The sequence below is a fragment of the Diadema setosum genome, chromosome 17, assembly GCF_964275005.1.
Source record: "Diadema setosum chromosome 17, eeDiaSeto1, whole genome shotgun sequence".
Classification (NCBI taxonomy): Eukaryota; Metazoa; Echinodermata; class Echinoidea; order Diadematoida; family Diadematidae; genus Diadema; species Diadema setosum.
In genome coordinates this window covers 28,333,782-28,356,222 of record NC_092701.1, presented here as the reverse complement: position 1 = coordinate 28,356,222, position 22,441 = coordinate 28,333,782, and the positions used below count along the sequence as shown (strand labels likewise).

Below are 22,441 nucleotides of genomic sequence, written 5' to 3'. Positions count from 1 at the left end.
TGTCCCAAATCGTCTGTTGAATAATTTATTATAATAGATACATGAAAAAAAAAGGAGAAGCACGACATCAGGAAACGTCAACATGGCACGTTTTACATAGAAGAGATAATTAAGAATCCGGTGAGAGACGGTCCAGATGTTGGGAGTCGAATAAAGAGTAATCTTACTATGTACGGAAAATAGACACCGGCTCTTCACTAAATCAAAATTTTAAGCAATTAGCTTGTCAGTAATTTCCCTCCTCCAAAAAACAACAATTATACAACAATTATATTTCTCGTTGCTTAAATTAGATAAAGCTTACGGTGTCCACTGTTTTATTTATGCACATTTTGAATCATTTAATCCTATACAACTGCGTCACATGGGCCTCCGAAAGGGGGAGGGGAGAGGTGGGGGTTCGCTGGGGAAAGTCCCCCTCCCCCCCCCCCCACCACCACCACCAACAACAACAACACACACACATACGCACATACGTTAGACTATAAAAAGGAATCACTTATAATAATCAAGGCGATGATACGCATTTTAATTCAAGAATTTCAAGAAATTACTGTTGTTGACATGACAGGAAATAATGTTCATTAATTAAAACGACTTTGTAAGACTATGGTAATGAAAGCTCAATACAGACAAGAACACCCCTTTGCTATTTATTGTCATAACTGGTTGTTAAATCATTATAATATGGGTAATCAGTAAAAAAAAAAAAAAAAAAATCTACCATCTAATCGCGAAGTTTTATCGTTGAGGTCACTACATCCAAAATGGCACTGCAAAATGTAAAGACACTACGCGGGCTGCCACAATGCGCGTACATCTGTTAAGCGTCATTACTCCCATTGTTTACGTTATGCGCTTCAATGTGCTCGCTTGGACACACACGCACACACAGAGAAACGTCATCGTATAACTTGCACATCACAGCAAACATTCACAAGGGAGTAATTCAAGGAGAGACACGAATCAAACAGGGAGAGGGAACGAAAAACAAACCCAATACACTCGGAATCTCATTTTTAGAATCAACAATTATTCATAATAGAATGGCAACATGCGCAGCTACTGTAGCCATGGATCCTAAGAACGTGGCAAAGGAAATTAAGGAGCTCCACGAGCAAAGCGGAGAGATTTTTCCGAACGATCGCGCGTCAGGCTTTGACCGCTTCGGCAGCCTGTACGCCCGGGACTTCTCCCTGGACGCTATCCGACCAAAGGTCGGGGAAAATTTCCTGGTGCGGGAATCCGTCAGGAACAACCCTCATCCATCGGTGGTAAGTTTGTTTGTTTATTTTGTTCAGTTTATGCCAAGTATTCTGCTTCACAGGGAAACGAATTTCGAAACGAATCATAAACAAGCTTCCCCTATTATAGTTAGTAGTATACTCCTGGTCGAACCTGTTACCGAAAGGAAACGTGTATATAATCGTATGGGAAATACAGATTATCAGCATGTTCAAAATATTCAAAAAAGTTTACAGATAAGCACAGAATTTCGTGTGTGTGTGTGGGTATGTGTATATGTTACAATTTTAATGATATCACGTCAATGCATAAGTTTTCAGTCATTGTAAGAATTGCACCAAGAAGCGACCTTTAACGTGGTGGCACAGCTTAAAATAAGGAGTTAGCCTATTCCTGACTTTTACTGCTCAAACTTGGCAAATTAAAAAAAAAAAAAAAAAAAAAAAAAAACCAAACCAAAAACAAAGCTCATGACAGTTCACATTAACAAACAAGTGGACAAGCCCAAACATTGATGCGCAACGCGTTTGCAGTGTGTTTGTGTGTGTGTGTGTGGGGGGGGGGAGGGGGACGTAATCGTCAGTATTTTATAGTCCGCTGTAAATGGTACATGTAACATGAACGTGACTTAGCGAGTTACTGGATTGGAAAGCGCTGTTCAGGACATATCGATTGGTGTAAGCAACGAACAAGAAATCAATACGAGACATTGTTTTTGTTGTCTTTACAGTGAGGAATGATACACAAGAACTTGAGAATAACAAACTAATGGAATCAATTACATACAAGGACAGTAATGTATATTGATCGTGAAAGACATCGGACTGAACTGCCCAGAGAATGTTCTTAGCCTCTTGGAAATGCAGCCTCTTGAAATGTCTTTTATACTTGACAACCTCTGAAAACAAAAGAAGAATGGGGAATCGATAAACGAAAGAATGAGCGTACTGATATCTTGGACGATAAAAATTGTTTACGGAAACTATTCTAGTAAGGGTGCATCCTTGGACAAGAAAATGCACATGACAAAAAAAAAAATATTGTGTTTGTCATCTTACGGCGGGGTTAGATTGATGCCTAAGAACTTGAGAACAACAACAACAACAACAACAACGAAGATATTGAGGTCACTTACACGGACAGTCTGACATACCGAGAGAAAAAAAACATCTGATTGAGCACCGCGGGGTAATGTTTGGAACTTTCGAATTGATTTGATTTGATTTTTCCATAATAATCATAAATGGTATACATACATTATATACAACATGAAAAAATCAAACAAAATAAAAAACTTAAACACAAATATTTGAACAATACATATTTATTCTTCTTGAATTGGCAAAAATTATACAATAAAATGATTATTGAAGGAAACCTAGCTTGTGACGTAAAGATCACCAAAGTGTGCGAAATGTAGAAATTATAAATCACTTCGATATTTAACTCAGTTTCAGTTTCAGTTTATTTCATTTAATTACGGCAATTTGCTCCAACAAAGCTGTTTCAGTTGCCAGCGGTCACACTGCCAAAAGCTCGAGAAGTTTGGTGGGCGTGAGGGAAATATCCCCGTTTATAGTTAGAGTGGAAAGTTTCGCGAGAAGTTTTGCGGGAGGTTTCGAAGGAAGTTTGCGGTCACACTGGCAAAACTTGGAGATCTTAAAGATCGCGATCTTAAAATTTTCGATCTTTTGCCAATTTGACCGCGCCTATTGCATCACTTCATCAAATGAGATACATGAATTACTGCAAAAACGATTCTGTAGGGAAATATTTTGGTCATGAGGTCAAAGTTCAAGTGAAAAATTAAAATGTCACAATTAGCAGTCACTGACTATTTGAAGAATTGTAGGACACAAGGTCAAAGGGCAAGGGTCAAATGTCAAACGAAAATATTCAAATTGCCAGATAATTGCTCTCTTACACAATTTGGCCGTCCATCCAAATGAAAACTAGTAAAAGAAAGTAAACATTCAACACATTATTATGTGACAATATCTCGTTTCAGGTGTTTTTTTTTTTTTTTTGCCGATTATTGAAACTGTCATTTCACATTGTTAAGACATACTCTAGACCTATTGGGAAAGCCACGCGATCTGGCGGAGGCATACCAGTCGCCATATAGATAGCGACATTTCCAGTTCATTTTATTTCTATGAGTTTGTTGTTGTTATTACTCATTAACTTATACGAGACTGGATGATGTTTCATAACGCAGCATAACGGTCTGGCGAATGTTTGTTTGTTTGTTTGTTGTTTTGGGTTTTTTGGGTGAGTTTCGTTTGATTGCTTGGATGGTGTTTGGTTTTTGAGGTTTTTTTTCTGCTTGGAACAATGCAATAGATCTAAAAAGGGAGAAGTCTTTGATTGCGTTTGGGCATTTTTACAGACATAGGATTAATTTGCAAATCTAGTTGCTAAGACTTTCGGGTGATAATTAATGATAATGACAAGGGAAAATTCAGTAGATGACTTTTGCGTCCAAAGGATGCGGCTACGCGAGGATAGCAAGTAGGCCTACCATCGATCACCTGTGACCAGGATGTCACCTTACAGGTTGTCGGAGAGAAAATCATGCCGGCAGAGAGTAAAAGACTTTATTGACAAATTCCGTCGCAAAATAGGAGCTCTTTCTTGGCACAATATGTTGTTGTCCTACAGCTAATCGGGCCATTGTCATTGAACCGGGGTCGCCGAAGTGACTTCCTTTGTCCCGGACCCACGCTTCCCGCACTCAATAACATCTGCAGAGACTTAGCAGACGATACAATACATACCCGCGCCCCGGTGGGCTTGCCGCTGCCTAGCAACGTCGGCTGAGCGGACACGCTCGGCTTCATGGTGGTGTATTGTGCCGTGTGTCTAAACACATGCAAGCACCGGTTCACCTGTTGGGACAACTTCTGCGCGTGAATCGTAAAGTTTGTTTCGCTGATAAAATTCCATTTCCCGTCGCGGGAAGACGTTGGAATCTGACAGTTCTGGTGGTCGAAATGTAGAAAGCAACATCATGGCGGCCACTTCTACGGTTTGTATCAATGTTGGTAAAAATTATTATCCGCTATCATCGCCGAGATTTGTTTTTTGACGTGAACTCGAGGCCTCGAACTCATTCAGGCCACATTGACATGCCTACAATGTGTTGTTATCGCGCGTTCTTGTGCCACTCTCACTAGGTAACGCTGTGTTTCTGAGTACCAGGCCTGCACCTAACTTAAACTAGCAACCAAAAAATTTAATGCCGTCGAAATATTTTGTACCCCTTCTCGTATGTTTACAATTCAAGTTCCTCGTTGCATAAATAATAATGATAAGTCATTGTCAGTAACATAGTACATGCATGCATGTTTTTCCGTTGCAATGCTCAGCTCGAGGGCTGAAGAAGCAGTTGAGTTTCAATGATAGAAAGAAAAAACAAATCTTTGTTGACATCAAACGTGTGTGGCTTGTCATTTTACCCTGATATACACGTACATATATCTCCATCTTTTCCTTGTTCCTGTCATAACGAACATGCAATTAAGTGATAAATTTCCCGAATGAATGAAGGTATAATAATTATAACACAAACACTATGTGAAATCCTTTCATGCGATCATGATTTAAGGTTCACATCACGCGTGTAATTTGTATTCCCAATATCTTCCTCAACATTTCCATCCCCCTCCTGTCTCCGTCTCGTTAAATATTGTCTGTTTACCAGAGGAATGTTCCAAGAAAAACGTTGTGACTTTGGCATTGTAACATTCAGAAAAAAAAAAATATGTATTATGATCATGGGAGTGCCTGTTTGATCTTTCTCATTTTAAACAGGAGAGGGGCAAATAGAGAAGAATGTCATATTGTACATGTATACATATACTGCGTTTATAAAATTTGTAAAACAGATCTGTGTGTTGGGTTTCATGTGCGAACAAGGTCTGGGAATTCGAAATGGTAACTGGTCATAATATTGATATAGCAAGATATAGCACTCTTTGTTTCATTCTTTGAAAAAAAAAATGAAATGATAAAATCAACATTTTGAATATCACTCCAACCTTTTAAATGTTGAATTCAACACTGAAACTTTTAAAATTTAATACTCTAAAATAATGTCTAACTACAATTTCACATTTCAGAAATGGTAAATCAACCATTCTGACTGTTAAACTTAACATTATTTTACAAAAAGTTTGGAGGAGTGATAACATTTAAAATGTTGATTTACCATTTCAGTTTAGAGTGTTGTTGCTTTATTTTTTTTTTTTTTTTTTTTCATGACACCATACTGGTTCATGATTCAATGCATCACTAATCCCTTACTTGGAATCGTAAAAAAAAAAAAAAAAAAAAAAAAAAAAACCGCGGCATTTTCTATGAAAACCTCCTATTCATCTTTGAGGCAGTATCTGCGCAGGTGTATTTCATGTTCATACATACATGTACATGTACATGTTCATACATATACATTTCAGATGTTCATGAACTGGAAGGTTCCAACGCGTCTGTACAACAAGGATCCTACACACAATGCCACCAAACCCAAGGCACACAAGACCGGCTACAGCGAATGTAAGTAATAAATCCTGAACTTTATTACCTTTGGTTTTAAGCATTGGTATGTAAACAATGTATGAAATGGGATTTGTTTACTTCTCAAAGTACTTTGGACTAACAGCCTTGTGTATAAATTATATACCTGGTAGTTAAACACTGCCTTTTCTAGAACCTTGGTTTTCATCCCATGATGCATCCGATACCATCCCATTTAATAAAGTCCTTGCCACATACAAATTTGGACCAAACGGGCAGTACAATTTTTATAAAAAATAACATTTAAATAACACAGTTTTTTGGGGGCGTCAAAGTTCATATTTTGCCTAGGTAGCGTCATCAACTCGTATCATTACTTTCTGCACAAGCACGAAAATAAAATCAATACTGCAGAAAATACAAACGACTCCCTCTTAAAGTTATCATCGCTTGTTTATCATAACACAGGACACATTTTTTTTTTCTCAAATTTCATTTTAAAAAGGAGTGAATTTAATACAGAATTGTGCATAGATCAACATGAAACTGGTGAGGCCATGATAGACCATAACCATAGGCCTATCCAATTTGCATGAATGGCTGCCCATGATATCATTTTTTTTTTAATATGTATGTGAATTTTATCATTTCTAATTTTATGTGCTATTTCTCAAAACTTCTACTTTTCTTGAATTAACTCTTTATCTATTCAAGTAAACTTAGAATATGATGTGGACTTGCACTTTATCTTGTCAACCAAGGAACACACTTCTTAGAAGTGTAACGTTTAACAAAACAATAACTACCCAAAAGCACACTCCTGCGCAAAAGCTGTAACACCTAAATGCAGTATTCACTTTTCATCCCCATCCCGAAAACGACAAAGAAAACACAAAACACACACACACACACACACACACAAACAACACAAAAACAGCAAGAAAACAAAACAAAACAAGGGGAATAATAGCTATTAAACCAGCATTGTGCTATGTTTGATACATAGGTGTCAATAATAATCCACTGCCCGAATTTGAATGAAGCACATGACAGATTATTTTATGTATAAAGTTTTATCATGTTTGAAATACATTTCTTGCGAAATGATCATGGGCAGTTTCATTTAAACTCTATGAATAAAATTTACCCACTGGAAAAATCATACACTGTTAATCAAAGAAATGCCAGTTACATGTTCCTCCTTTATTCAACAGAAAAATCCATGAATGACATATATGGAAACAAGTACAGTTATAGAAATTCAGACAAATCTAAATCAATTCATTGCATTACCATGCACTCTCTATCCTGAGCTTAGTTTCTTATACTAATAAAAAAATGAAGGAATTTACATCCCTTTTCTGGCTAGTCCTTTTTTCACATGAAAATCAAACAATCACTACAGCATAAATTCATCAAATTATTCTGCAAGTGTATCTCTTCAAGGTTTTTCTTGAACCATCTTTTACAGAACTGATGACATAAATTTTATCACAAATCTGTGGTGTGTGTGACAGCATTGGGTGTGAAGTGTAACATTGCAGTAAAACTGGAAAGATTGTGGTGATGGGTTTTGGGGGAGCTCATCACATAATTTCATGTCACTATTGACAGGGAACATCTAAAGTAAAATAATCAATAGTTGGTATCCTACAACACTAAAAACATTGGCTTTTTCATGTCTTTTTCTTTCCAATGAGATTATTTTCATCAAATTAGACTCAATTTAGCTTGAAATGACTTGTGTACTTATGAGCTTGGATGTAACCATAGAGATGATGCATTTAACTTCTGGTATTGAAATACAATGTACAATGTACATAGTTTTTAAGCAGTAGTATAAGATGATACTGTGGGCACAAGTAAATCAGAATTAATTAACTTTTCAACTTTTCTATCGACACATGCTCTTCTAAGCTATACTAGTTGCATCTTGCACAGAATTATCAAAAGTAGCATACAGGGCTATACAAACCCAGTCTCCACTCATTGAGGAATTATGGGGAAAGTAAATGTCTGGGGTCAGATTAAATCTATATTTGGGGTCGTAATCCTACAGGTATAGTCACTGGGTTTGATGGCAGTTTGGATGAAATTGAATGTGTAGCATCTTAATTTTTATCAAGACACAATGTTCTCACAGTGGTGATGAATGCTGGAGGCAGACTTTGTATAGTGGTAACATTGCTTTTTGGTGAAGTTGGGAAATTCTATACCTACTATGAAATTACCAGAGTCTTGCTCAAGTCACATGGGATTTCTACATGTTTTTAATCTTCTTAATTGACATCCCATTTACAATCTATGTTCTATTTGGGTGACGTTATCTACACATACAACTTAACTATGAAGAATACCCAGTAAGTAATGCAGTAACAATTCACAATCTCATTCTGTGGTTTTTTTTCCCCCTAATACTTGAATTCACTTACTTCCCATTCACAGTGCACCGGTATATTCTATTTGGGTGACTTTATTTGCAACCTAACTATACAGAATATCTAGTAGGTTGGCCTGTAACAATTCATATTCTCATTGTATTATGTTTCAAATACTGGCTGATTCCAGCTTGAATCCAAATGAAGAGTGCCTTTTGCTGGATTTCATAATCAATTTTCTTGGAATCACTGCAATGATTTTGCTGTCTTGATAATCTTTTACAAAGGAGTTGCAAAAACACTGTTCAATATATGTACAATTCTACAAGATTTACTTACTAGATACAATGATGCAATGAGAGTTGTTTCCATCACTGTTCCTCACAATGAAACTTTCAGTCTCTCTTATATAGAGTCAATGCATTAACCCATTGAGGATGAGCTGACTTTGCTATAACATGCATTTCCCATCTAGACACCTGCCTGACTTTACTCATGACTAGTCTTCAATGGATTAAAGGGGATGGCTAGTAACCGATCAGTGGGAATGCTGAGGGATGATTGTTCCAATCCTTGTGGGATTATTTAAGAGTACATTATATATCTACTGTTGGGTGAAAATTATTTGCTTCAGAACGGTCTCATATTCAAGTAATGTGCAGATTAATGCCCTGTCACTGACCAGGGACGCTTACCTGGAAACATTAAACTGCACATTACTTGAATATGAGACCATTCTGAAGCAAATAATTTTCACACAAGAATAGATACTCTTAAATGAATCCCACAAGGATTGGAACAATCATCCTCCAGCATTCCCACTGATTCCCACTGATCAGTTACTAGCCATCCCCTTTAAGATCGCCACAAGTTGTTTTGTAGAAAAGCATTTTAACATTCCTAATGTGTGACAACAAAAGGGACAAACCCAATAATACAAAAAGCATTTTTTTTTTAAATATACAAAACACTGTTTTTTTTTTTTATATACAAAACATTGTTTTCAAAGTACCCACATAACTGGTCAAAAGTAGTAATGAAGGATGACAAGTAGAACATTACATGACTAGAATCAATCCATGTGATGCAATCAACTTTGGTTGTTCAAAGTCATTTGTGAAAATAATTATGTGCAACTGTTACTTGCTTTTCACACATTATGAGTGTAAAATTATGTCTTCATAAGTCCTTTTCATGTCCTCTGGAAATAGTTAAGAAAGAAACAAGAACATGTCTTCATGTAAGTCCTCTGAAGTGCACTGAAAATGGTAAATGAAGTTAAAACAATTTCTGTCCGGTGCCCCAACCACAGTTACTGACCATGAGAAGGTGGCCAAGATGGCGGAGAAGATCCCTCCGGCCTACCTGACCCGGAAGACGCATGGGGCCACGACCACCACCCACTTCACCCCGAAGCAGGGCATGCTGAGGCAGCTCCGTGAGCATGAGCTGGACGAGGAGATCATGCGAGAGATGTACTCTCGGGAGAAGAGAGGGAAGCCAAATACATCTCCTGGAGGTATTATAATCAAAACGAGAGTGATGATGTTAATACAGTATGTTCTGTTACAACGAACACAGCAATAGTAAAATTTCATTGTCGTTATAACAGAGTAAAAATTCAAGTCCCAAAATTATCATTGATATCATCTCCACGCACTGTATTTGTTCGGCTATAATGTAGAACAAAATTTTCATTTATTTTAACAAAAGAAAAATTGCCAGTCCCAAGGACTATTATAACAATTATAACAATTATGCAATTGGTTCCACAGGACTTTACATTGTACGCTGGCAGAAAAACTAATCAGATAAATAAATCTTACATTCATCACCAGTTTCATTTGAATACTACATTTGTATATCAAGAAGATATCTTGGGGAAAGCAGTGGATGTGACCATGGTACATGCACTTCCATTATACACATCTCCATTCCTCAAGCATTTGTTATGACAGATCATATCAGGGAGAAAATGGGTACCATGCACATAAATGTACACACCAGTATTAACCGAAACCATTATACAAATGCGTCAGGAGACAGGATCATAGTTTTTGTTTTTGTTTTTTGTGTTTGTTTGTTTGTTGCTTGGTTTTTTTTTTTGGGGGGGGGGGCAACATGATAACTGTTGATGCAGAAACTTATGGAAGTATTATTCTCTCATTTCTGTTCATGCTTCATAATTATAATTTTCATTTTTAACAATGGCTCAAGAAAAAAAAAGAGGAAAAAAAATCAGTGATGTGATCCATGAATTACATGTGAAGATGTAAAGTCTTTATTCAGATTCTTGACTAAAATGCCATGGTAATGCTCACAGGTGGCTGTGAAATTTACCCCATTGTTTGCGATTAGTACCAATAGGTGCCTACCCTTTTGCTTCTCATGTCTTCGGATTATGCGAAGTACTATCAAAGATCTTATTCCCGTCTTTTTCTTCCCTACAGTGACTCGGTTTCCTGCTATGCCACTCCTGTCAGCCAAGTTGAACGCTAAACCTAAAAGTGACGTAAGTACATGTACACAATCAGCTGTGCTTGTTATCTAACTGGCACCTATATCACAGTACCCTACTGTGGTATGTTGTCCACTGCGCAGAAGGGCCTCATCATGAAATTTCACCCCCAAATCAAATTTTTGTTCATGACATCACTTGACAGAGTTTTGAAAGCTCTGTCATATGATACTATCATAGATTTTTTGTTTTGTTTGTTTTTGTTTTTGTTTGTTTTGTTTTTTTAGCCTACAAAACTGAAGGCCTTTCTGCCAGGCAGGCGACAGTAGATTGATTTTTTTAAATACTTTTTTTATAAGTAATAGAGGGAGCAACAGCACATGACATTTTAACGTTTTGATCTATGTCTCTGATTTTTCAGTTTTCTTACAAGGCAACATAATACATGTATCAGCATGGAGTTTCTCTTTAAGTCTTTAGGCTTGGTCCTACTGTTAATTTTGATACCCAATTAGCTGTTGTCACTACAACATATTCGTCAAACATGCTCAGATTCACATATTCGTTACTACTAGCAATAGATCCATGTGCCAAAATAAAACTATTCCATATAGGGATACCTCTTATAAAGAACAGAGATATAGACAACAAAATCAAAATATATATGGGCCGTGACGCGAGAAAAGGGCCCTTAGCGCAGCTGCACGCAAACGCCAGAAAACGGCGCAGAAGTTTGACAAAGCGATGCGCACAAAAAAGATCAACTAGCTATAAAATGCGCGCACATGCATAGACACATCAAAAATTGACAGGATTGAACAAAACATGCTTTTTTGAATGTCATAAAGGGGTCATTTAGGATTGGAATTTCAGAAAAAGGTTTACATATCTAAATACATCAGAGTTCCTTGTACAATGTGGAGGTGAAAACTCATTTTTGGTATTTAATGCCCTAAGGGCCCTTTTCTCGCGCCACGGCCCATACGTTTATCATAATGTGTACAACTCCTGCCATTTGATAACACATAGTGTTACTCGTTTTCTTGTTCTTTCTTGCATTGTTGCAGCGGCCTATAGATGCCGGTGTCATGCCGATCCCAAACAGGGCGCTGACCATGTCGGGGAGGATCCGCCAAGACATCACCCAGGGAGACAAGAACTACATCAACAGTGCCTTCAACAAACCCACAGAGGGTGAAACGGTCAAAGTGGTCAACAACTGGCTGGAGACAGCCAGCCCAAGAGGTGTGAATACAGATATAACTATACTTTCCTCTGTTCGACGTGATATTCATAAATCCTTTTCAAACAAGGTCACTAGACCTACTGAGCTGTGCACTTCATTTACAATGACATTTGTTCTAAAGTTATAATCATACTTTTCTTTTGTATCAGAAAGTTACTTGCCAAGTCAGTAGCTCAGATATGTACTTTTATCTTTTCTAGAGCATAAAACTGTGATGTGTTTTAAGCTCTGCATGCACGCTTGTTGGTCAGAGAGGTACATGTACATGTACATACTTGTATTGAATCATTGACATCTATGGCTCAGAACAGTGTATAAGGAATCAAGCCGAGCTACTACATCCATAGAAATGCCAACCCAGACCTCCATTTACTCTCAATCAGATTCTTGACTTATACTGTGCAAATAACTTTTGCCTGTAAAAATTCAATCATATTCTCCACAAAGCTGAGTTGACAAGGCTGCTGAGCTGAAGCTGTGTGCCGATTTGTTAGTTTGTTTTCTTTTTCTCTCCCTTTTCTACAGACCGAGAGCTGGCTGTGGAGTTCTTCAGCTCTCTTGCTGGCAAGAAGCTGATGGGAGGTCAGAATGAGGTCAACCAACCCAGGGCCAAGGGGAGTGGAGTGTGTAAGGTCTGCGATGCTACTCACTTGAAGGAGGTTCTCAATGCCCTCAAAACGTGAGTGTGTACAGAGTGCCTTATGGTGAAGCAGAAATCAACATTAAAAGCAAAGATGTTCGGCAATCTGAAATGTCAAGACCACTTGCACAAGATCAAACAAATCTTTTCCATTTGACTGACAGTTAATACAATGCACTCCCATCATAACGAACATGGTTATGACAAAATTCTGGTTATACATCGAAGTAAAGTTCCAGGCTAAAACATCATCAGCTCTATATTTTTTTACTGTTTATTTGTTCAGTTATTAAAAAACAAACAAACAAACAAAACAAAACAAAAGAAAACTGCCAGTCCCAAGGACCTCATTATAATAGGAATCGACTGTACACAATCCTTCATGTTTCTGCCCGTTCCATTACAATATGGCTCTGAAGAGTAACAACTCTTGAGTACTGTAATGAAAATGTCAGTCTTTTGTTATAAACTGCTTTGGGCTGGAACCAACTGAGGGTATGGTGTGCAACAATACTGTTCACAGACTGGACCAGGTGAAGTTGCTTTGAACCAGGTTTCCATGGTGATGAATGGCTATGACATCACACTTTGGTATTCCATATTCGTGAATGTCTTATGTCGTGATCTCTTTGCACAGACTGTCCAAAGATGATGTATGACAGAACAGCACTATCTGAAGTAATACGAAGGTTATCTTTAAGTGATATAAAGGTTATTTCTAATACCAGCACATCACGTACCCCAAATTTTGTTGAATCAGAAAATAATGTCTTTACAGTCACACATGCATAGTCAGCAATTAGGGTGTTGGGATGTCACCAAATAAAATTCAGAACATTTTCACCTCTACCAACAAAAGGTAGGCTCTGACTTGGCCACATTAAAATCGGATACCCAGTACAAATTGCATATTTCTTTTCTCTGCAGAGGAAAGCCCATACATCAGAGGGAAGCGCGGAATCTGCGACCGGGCGAGTCCAACCGTCGCCGACTCCGCCTCCTGTCTCCATTCACGCGGCAACACAAGGAAGAGATGCAGACCTGGCACCACCTTCCAACCTTCAGACACACCGGTCCCGTTTCTAACACCATTGCCCTATTCACCAGACCTCATCGACCTGCTCAACGCCATTTCACGATACATCCAGAATGGGAATAAGCCCAAAACTCTCACTTTTTTTCTTCTGTGTACATAGTATAATTAGTATAAACATCTCATTTTTAAACTTATTCATGGTGCATTGAAAGACATTACTTAATATATCAAGAGACATGATTTATCTTTCACCATGACTATCTCACACACACACTCACACACACATACACACAAAGAAATCCTTTTTAGTAGTGTTCTATCATGAATTTCAAATACTACATCCACAGAACTTATATCTGTTGCTACATTGTTGCTGTGCACATATCAGCTTTAATACCTGTGAACTCTTGTGTGAAGAAAGCATGTAAAATATTGTTGTTTTTTCAAATCTATGTAGTTGCCTTGAAATTATATAAACTGCAAATGAAACCTACGCTATAACCTTAGAATGTGCAGTTTGCCTTTTCAACTTGAGCACATGATATCTCTGCAATATGTAGCATTAAAGTTAAACTTTTCGTCTTTCGAAACTGTCAGTGTGTTGCATGTGTTTGCGTGAGTAATGCTGTAAAAACTGAATTGAATCTACACTGGAAACTAATATTATAAAAGGTACAGGGGTAACATTCATATCAAAACTACATCTTAAAACATTTATGATATCATTAAACTAGGCATGGATGTGAATGACCTTCAAAATCAATACTGAAAATCTGAAATCATGGTTTGATGTACTGTTATGTGCATGCCAATCTTTTCTTTGTGCCACTAAAAACAAAACAATAAATTATAAAGTGCAGTTACTCAGAGAGTAAATAAAAGTGCATTCAAATTCATTTGACCAGCATAGTGGTTAACATACAAATATTCTATACTTTTTTTTCAGATACAGAGTGTATGTCATTCCTTTCTTACATAGACAATTGGTAAATTGTCTTCTTCTTGAGAATTACTTCATATTGTGAATATTTTATGAGTCTCTCAGAAATTCCAATCATATAAGTAACTAGAACAATATGCTGTCCACTAGGGAGAGGAGAGAACACACTGGTGCAGGTTTGATATCAAAGCATTCCCAGCTCCATGGTGGAAAGTAATATAAATCAAAACAATTATTAAAACAATCATTAAACATGGCAAAGTCCATCTACTGTGACCGAGTTTGGGCAAAGTTTTTCTTCAGTTTGTGGTTCTTTTTACCACATCCGAGTGCGTCCATGCAGTACATAATAGTTCATGGTATTCCATACACATTGAGATAGCGATGAGACCCTTGACACCATAAAGTTATTGAAATAATTTGCAAAAAATTTGCAAACTATTTTTTTTTTTTGAGAAAGTGACAGGCCTTTTTTTTTTTTTACTTTTAATCTTGAACTACACGTCAAGGAAATTTCAAAATCTGATGGTAGATTTAGATTAGAAGTTTTTTTTTTGTTTTTGTTTTTGTTTTTTTGTTTTTTTTTTTAAAGGAACCATGTTACTATGTGATTTTGAATTGACTTACTGCATTTCAATGTCTAATCTCCCATTTGCTTTGCTGTGTATAAATCTCATGATCACTTTTCTCAATATTGTGTTTACCTCTTAAGTGGATTTCTTATTTCTGATAGGTTCAAGGACTTAAAATGGAGAATATCATTAATACCGATGGAAAGCTTAAAGGGATGGTACAGGTTTGGTTGAGATGGGGCTTCAGGTTTCCAACATATTTTGATGATTTTTTCATCTTCCTAATAAAAGGTGGGACCCACCTTTTATTAGGATCACTTTGTTTTGCTTTGTTTTTGGATATCTCAGCCATTTCAAATAAACTTTCAATTTTGCTAGAATTGTATGCTCTTTAACATTTCATACGATATCTAGTTATCTTGCAAAAAGTTAAAAGTTGAACCCTCACCTCAACCAATACAATCTCTTTAAGAATGAAAAAAAAAATGACCAAATTAGAAAATTGATGTTTGGCCAATATATCAGTTTTTCTCTGTGACAAGTCACAAATGGCGCAAGAGCAGTGATATTTAGAAAGCACTGCCACAATTTTTTCTCCTTCTTAAGGAATGCCTTTAGAGGGAAATAGAGTCAAAGCAGAATAGTGATTCGAATGGCAATGATGATAATCTAAGCAAAACATAGTTATTCACTACAGGTATTCAAGTGGTCACAATGGTCTTAATGTGAAAGTGACACCTATAATATGGTATTGTATGTGGACATTTAGATGGTCATGCTTGTCTTATTGTTATTTTGATATTTCTTGCATTGAATGCAATCACTTATTGTGTACTCAAAGAGGAGTTGGACATTGCTTCTTTCTACCACTCTGCCCTTTGAAAATCACAAAATCTTGTGATTTTTTTTTTTTTTGACTTGTGTGTTGCTTCATTTATTATTTTTTTTTTTCACAGTATGAAGAGAATCAATTGGGATCTTCTACAGGAGGACTCGCATTATTTAGCAAAGTCCTCAGAACTGGCAGTTTTCTTTCATCACATCAAAATCTTTATATTGTAGCCAACCAATGACGTTATATATAAACAGATATATTGTATAAATGATATCTTGGAACTCAATTTTCCCTTCATTGTCACAAGAGTTTTGGTATATATGTATTCATTATAACAGGAGTACACTGCACAGCCCTTTCCTAAAAAATGACATCCTTTTCACTGGACAAGCACACTATGACCACGAATTTAAGATGATAGTTGCACTACATCTGTCACAGAAATTCAACTCATTCCTGTTTGAACCCCACGCAAATGGAGGCTGATAATTTTTAAAAAGTGTGCTGTATGTGTAGAAGGCAATTTCGCTGCTGATTCATTCTAAAAACTCTATGTTCTTGTGATGATTTTAAGGTGTGATATGGCTGACTTGCCTCAAAAGATTGAATATCCCTCATCAGTCTTCCATGATAAAAAAAAATTCCTGGAAGAAATATGAGCATTGCTCTGAACATGGAATACTGAGAAAATAGAAATTAAAATACAAGCAAAAGTTCTTATCTACTATACTGCAATGGATGCCAGTGGCAATTCACGAAAATTTCATGCCACGAAGATTTCGTGATTTACAGTATCTGGATACTGCAAGGGCATAAATGCCAATATCTTGAAGTGGTACATTCTGTATACAAATCAAATACTTTCACGTACAAGATGAAGAATGAAATGACAATGCAAGTTACTAAGAAAAATTTGTAAAATTCTACAAAACAAAATATTGATGTAGTCATCATTAGATACATCTGACAATTAATAAATTAACCAAGAGGCTGATTAAACTATTTCTCATTATCTAGCTTGTTCGTATGTGTGTGTTTGCTTGCTTGTTTGTTTGTTTTTCCAGTTGGGTGACAAAGTTGACCATGGATTTTTCTATACTTTTTACAAGTATGTATTTTCAATGAGTATTGTGTCAAATTAAAAAATCTACATATTTCATTGTTGATCAGACTTTTTCATCACACAACATCATGCTGATAAGGCTATCTTTGCATAGTGTGTATTGACAGTATTACCGAAGCCACAAATGTTTAAAATTTGCGAATAACATATGCAAATTGGTAATCTTATTGGGTCTTTGAGTTTAATGCCTCTATTTAAGAAGACTTCAAGCTCAAATGTGAGCATGTATCATAAGTATAAATATGTATGTGCATGGATATACACATATAATGTGGACCTCTGCCTCCAGGTTTTTTGTTTTTGTTTTTGTTTTGTTTTTTGTCAGAAGCAAGTATCATGGAATTGTAGGTTTTCATTTTCTCAACACATGATGTATGTCGGTGTTCACGCAGGCAAACTTCACCTCTAAACACAAAGAAGTCCCTAAGCATAGGGGTGATAAAGACTTTAACCCGTTGAGGAGGACTCCCGAGTATATTCGGGCAAATGTCTATGGGAAATGAGTGTTGTAGCAAAATCAGCCCATCCTCCATCCTCAATGGGTTAACATCAAGTTGAAATCAAAAGGAATGTTTGGTGTTCAAAAGTTAGTAACCCGCATCTGAAGAAGAACCCCACAAAAACAACAAATGAAACTTAAAAAGTTCCCTCTATGTAATTGGGTGATACTAAAGACTCACTTGTATCAAGCATTTCCACAGCCATCTTAATCAGTCCCCGTCATGTATTCCCATCTCCTCGTGAAGTTGTCGCGCTGTCACTCCTTCTAAGGAAGCTGCAACAGAGAAAAAGATGTGACAACTTAATCAAGTGCCTTGCACAAGAAGATATGACTGCACAGAGAAGTTATGTCATTCCGGAAAATTGTATGTTTTGACCACGACTTACAGGTGTGGGCATCATAACTTTAAAGTACACTTGACATCAAATTGCCTTTAAAGTGAAAAATCCAACACATGAAGTAAAATTTCCTGTGAATCAGGACATAACATAAGAAAGTTATGAAATCTCGAAAAGTGATATTTGTCGCAATCAGATGTGTAAACGAACTGAATGAGGTAATGATGTCATCACCACACAACTACCCAATCGGCTTTTACATAAAGACCTCTCTATAATTCATCATGTTTAAGTATTACAATTCACAGTAATATAATGAAAGGGATGCATGTACTATTTTCTATTTCATTTCGAAAGAGGAATTTTAGTGAAAATCTGTGTGCCAGTCATTAGGAAACATGTAAAACGCTGACATAATCACCTCATCTAATGTGTGTACAACTGTAACAACAACAACTACAAACAAAGGGGGCATACAAAAGAGCATAACCCCTACCATCTGCTTCACAATCAAAATGGCTCAAGTTTGATTTCCATTGAGCCTAGCTGAGTAATGTTATGTGTAATCATGCTGTCCCCTCTAGTAGGAGGCAAAATACTCTGTCCTTTGGATTGGAGCCTAAATAGAGGTCCTGCGTGTGATGGAATCACAACTCACACACGTAAAAGATCCAAGCTTTATGCATTCATCCCAAAGAGCAGGGTGCTAAACTGGTGACATGGTCCACCCACATACATCCACACCAGAAAACGGGTGAATGATACTGATCCCTCAAGGATCACCCCAGGCGACTAGCGCTAGTCAGCAAATGGTATCAACCAGACACACTGTGCCATGTGAAAATGAGGATTGTTACCTATCCTCCCAAGCAGCATCTGTGCCATGTCTTTCAGTTCGTTGTACTCGTGCATCTTCTTGATGTGAAGCTGGAGTTCTTCCTCCTTGCAACCCCTATGTTCAAACAATCCAATCAGTAAACTCCATTACCATAAATTACATTTACGGTTATCAATGACACGTAAGGATTATTCACTTCATTGCATTCATTTCACTCAACTCTTATATGTGGAGGATCCCTTAGAAATCATTTTGACATCAAACCCTACATTTACTGCTCCGTGAACTAATAAAAGCCCTTGCAGCTACAACAGTGTACTTAAATACTGAAAGCTATGTCCATTCTATATGTTTTAATGGGACTGCACCATAAACTAGATTTAATCAAGAAAAGTTCTTTAACCCGTTGAGGATGAGTCACGAGTATACTCGGGCAGGGGTCTATAGGAAATACGTGTGTTGTAGCAAAATCAGCCTGTCCTCAACGGGTTAAAGATATGAATTTAACTTGGCACGTCTAAAGATTGCATTCTCATTTCCAGAGGAATCAAATCACACACCAGATTGAGTATACATACATACATTGTATTTGGTTACTTTTGAAAACATTAACAACAGATATATTATTGCAATAGTACCCCATGTTATGTTTCTTTTCTTAATTTTTTATCTTTTGTGGTACATGTATCACATAGTATTTGCTCAGTCAAATGAGGTTTGCCGTATTCCTCATAAAGGCAAATTTAAGTGCTTGCTTTATCTTTAAAATCCTTACCTCTTACTTAGCAATTCATACATCAAACTTATGAATTGATTCTCTGAAAATCAGTTATGTACTTTGAAGATATAATTTCTGTTTACACAACAGTCAAGACAATTACACACACTGCCCTCTTTCATTTTTATTTCTTGTTTATTTTGCTCCCTTTGTTCCCTATTATTGAGATTTCCCCAACAGCATACTAACTCATTCTTCAGGCTTGTGATTTCTTCATCCAGCTCTGATAATCTGGCTTGCAGTGTCTCATTGTCTTTCTGGATGCTCGCTGGAGTCTCCTCTGCCTGTTTTTCCTCAGATTTCCGTAACTGATTAAACATAAAAATAAGATTAAAAGGAGAAAGAGGAAGGAGAATAAAACATGAATACAATCTTCTTGTCAGTGTTTCAGCACAGGAGTGAATGCAAAATAAAAACTCCCATTAGTCATCTCTATACACTCTATTTTGCTGTTTTGTAGTGTACCGTCCTTCACACAGTCTGCAAAGACAAACAGGCTTTTATAACATACATTGCACATGACAAAAGACGGTTTTCACATGCAAAGAAACACACATAATTGTGAGCAGAAATGCGATGCAAAATTGATGGAGTTAATCACACAAATACCACAATCACTCCAGCACCACTCGATGTGAAGTTGGAAGGAAACAAATTGAACTGCATAGATACAAACATATTCTGTTTCTCTAATTAAGATTCCCTTCTCTGTGGCACTGTGAAACATTGCCAATAGAACCAATCAATTTTGTGGTGAAAAGTCTCCAGCTTGCAGGACTTTGTAAAACAGGCAAGATCCTCTTTGCAGGAAACTGCCGAAAGCTCTGGCACATACAGCATACATGTACACACCAGCAAATCCAGAAACAAAGTCTAACATACGTAGGGATGTTAAAGGAGACTTCCGGATGATTTTCAAATTTTTACATTTGAACATTCTATAAATTAGTTATACTGGGTACAGAGTTTGAGGATTTATAATGATTGGGATGAAAAATAAGAATGTTTTCGAAGTTTATAACAAATTGCAATGAACAAGGATGATGACATGGCAGCCTCACCATAAGAATGCATGAGATGTGGCTCAAGGAAGCAGCACAAAAGAAGAAGGCATGCATAGATTACACACAGGTGAGCTTGCAAGCATGCGGTATTGTAATGGAATGACACTGCTACATTTCTGAGATATGTGAGGCTCCTATGTCATCATCTTTGTTCAGTGTAAACCTGTTTAAGGTTTTTGAAAGTACTGTTTCTCTGCTCAAGAACCACAATAAATTCTACAAATCTATACATGAAGCTGTTGATTTATGTACTACATGATGTGAAATTATGAAAATCGTCCGGAATGCCCCTTTAATATTCAATCCTCATTTCATGTAATGAGGCAGCAATCAAACACTATAACCTTTGATTTCACTTACACATTGTACTACCAAATAATTTGGAGGAGGATGCAAATTGAATTTTTTGACAAATTTTGTGTTTAGATTATGTTTTTTTTTATACTTCTGACAAACATCACCAGTTGAAAGAAATATGGCGATTCAGTCATCTTGTTTATCTTTCACCCTGGAAGGGGAACAGATGTCTCTATACATAGTAATACGGATGTAGATTGTCTTCAGTCAATAAGGACTATTATCAAGCTGCTTAACTTGCACTTACTGGTGATTTGAAATCTCCGAACCTTTTTCTTGCCGAGACTGAGCGGAACTTTCTCTGCTGGCCCAATCTGGGAAATTTTGGAGAGGAAAGAAGACATTTCAGGAATTACTACACTCGTGTTTATACATTATATGTTGTACTCAGGGCTCTAAAGAATACAACAATTGCATGTAACTTGTTAATGTCAATGGTAGAGACCAGCAAAATACTGCACTGTTTTCGTCTGTGTATTTTGTTCGTAGTGCGAAACTCAGGGCTGCCAACTCTCACGCACTGAGCGTGAGACTCGCACATTTTGGTCCTTTCTCATGCTAAAACTTTATTTCATTTGCATGCATTTCTATTGATCTCACTCATTTAGACTCCTAAATTATAGCACCCCTATGGGAGTCTCACTCTCAACTTGTTTCCAGTGTTGGCAGCCCTGGAAACTGTACTGGCGCCATGTGGGAGGCGAGTCTCACCTCCCTGCAGCTGATACCGAGTAGGACCTATTCAATCAGGCATACACATCAGCAAGAAGATCAGGGCAGGGGCCCAGTAAGGTGCCGGTGGTGGCGATACAAGTTATTTAATTTCTTTACCTTACAGTAGGAGTAGAGTTGCTTGCAACTGACACCGAACAAGATTTATCAGTGACAGTAGAAACAGAGCACCGCTTGTTAACAGGGGTTGAGTTTGGTCCCGTTTCATTTATTGTTGGCGATATCTCCGACAGAAGTCTTGAGCCCGCGCCCGAGCTCGTGCATTCTCCTTCTATCGGAGTCGTGCGTGCTCGATCCCCGGAGTTTCGGCCAGAAGGAGGAGTAGCGAAGGGGGGAATCCAGCCAGTATTTTGACCTCCCAACGAACGTCCCAAACGGCGTCGTTTCACAACTCGGATGTGGCTGTCTGACAAATGTTTGGTAGTGCCACTTTGAGCCGACTCCATACCTGCGTTAGCGTACCCGCTTTTTTTTTTTTTTACTGCATTGTGATGCAAAGAAATTATAAAAGGTCACGAGTCAAACTGACAACCAAATTCTCGCGGTATTCGACAAGGCAGCCTTGCATAATAATGTATGCATCAAACATCTATAATAAAAGTGAGGCCGGGCAATCCTAAAACGCCCTCAATAGGGCAGTGTCATACATAACACTTCGGGACAGTGCATGATGCACGTACTGCACGAAGAGCTTTTCATGAGTGTAGTCCTCCTACAGTGAGAAAATTCTTTTTTGATGCGCAAAAAGGACTACAGAATTCATTTAAAAAATAATAGCACTAAAGTATTATGACATGTATGCAATAGTATCTTTATTCATCGATGACGGCATCGAAACTTTAAA

General features: G+C 37.3%; 2 protein-coding genes across 2 annotated transcripts; one reads left to right on the top strand and one right to left on the bottom strand.

The window, feature by feature from the left end:
• The first annotated feature begins 931 nt into the window (after positions 1-931).
• LOC140240382 (uncharacterized) lies at positions 932-14,244 on the top strand. Its single transcript, XM_072320152.1, has 7 exons — positions 932-1,274; positions 5,703-5,799; positions 9,451-9,657; positions 10,589-10,650; positions 11,664-11,841; positions 12,368-12,521; positions 13,410-14,244. Exons 1-7 carry the CDS (start codon positions 1,047-1,049, stop codon positions 13,639-13,641), a joined length of 1,158 nt encoding a protein of 385 aa, XP_072176253.1. The 5' UTR covers positions 932-1,046; the 3' UTR covers positions 13,642-14,244.
• Positions 9,243-22,049, bottom strand: LOC140240383 (DNA repair protein SWI5 homolog). Its single transcript, XM_072320153.1, has 6 exons — positions 21,697-22,049; positions 21,113-21,179; positions 19,634-19,752; positions 18,686-18,780; positions 17,669-17,763; positions 9,243-9,651 (listed from the first exon to the last, which is right to left on the bottom strand). Exons 1-5 carry the CDS (start codon positions 22,041-22,043, stop codon positions 17,699-17,701), a joined length of 693 nt encoding a protein of 230 aa, XP_072176254.1. The 5' UTR covers positions 22,044-22,049; the 3' UTR covers positions 9,243-9,651; positions 17,669-17,698.
• Between the last annotated feature and the right edge of the window lie 392 nt (positions 22,050-22,441).

Excerpts from the sequence above, each read along its gene's own strand:
- LOC140240383 (XM_072320153.1), bottom strand. The coding sequence starts at position 22,043 with ATGGAGTCGGCTCAAAGTGGCACTACCAAACATTTGTCAGACAGCCAC. Across the intron at positions 21,180-21,696 it reads AACTCTACTCCTACTGTAAG|ATTGGGCCAGCAGAGAAAGT; the intron begins GTAAAGAAATTA and ends AAAATTTCCCAG. Across the intron at positions 17,764-18,685 it reads GATGCTGCTTGGGAGGATAG|CTTCCTTAGAAGGAGTGACA; the intron begins GTAACAATCCTC and ends TCTCTGTTGCAG.
- LOC140240382 (XM_072320152.1), top strand. The coding sequence starts at position 1,047 with ATGGCAACATGCGCAGCTACTGTAGCCATGGATCCTAAGAACGTGGCA. Across the intron at positions 5,800-9,450 it reads CAAGACCGGCTACAGCGAAT|TTACTGACCATGAGAAGGTG; the intron begins GTAAGTAATAAA and ends CCCCAACCACAG. Across the intron at positions 12,522-13,409 it reads GTTCTCAATGCCCTCAAAAC|AGGAAAGCCCATACATCAGA; the intron begins GTGAGTGTGTAC and ends TTTTCTCTGCAG.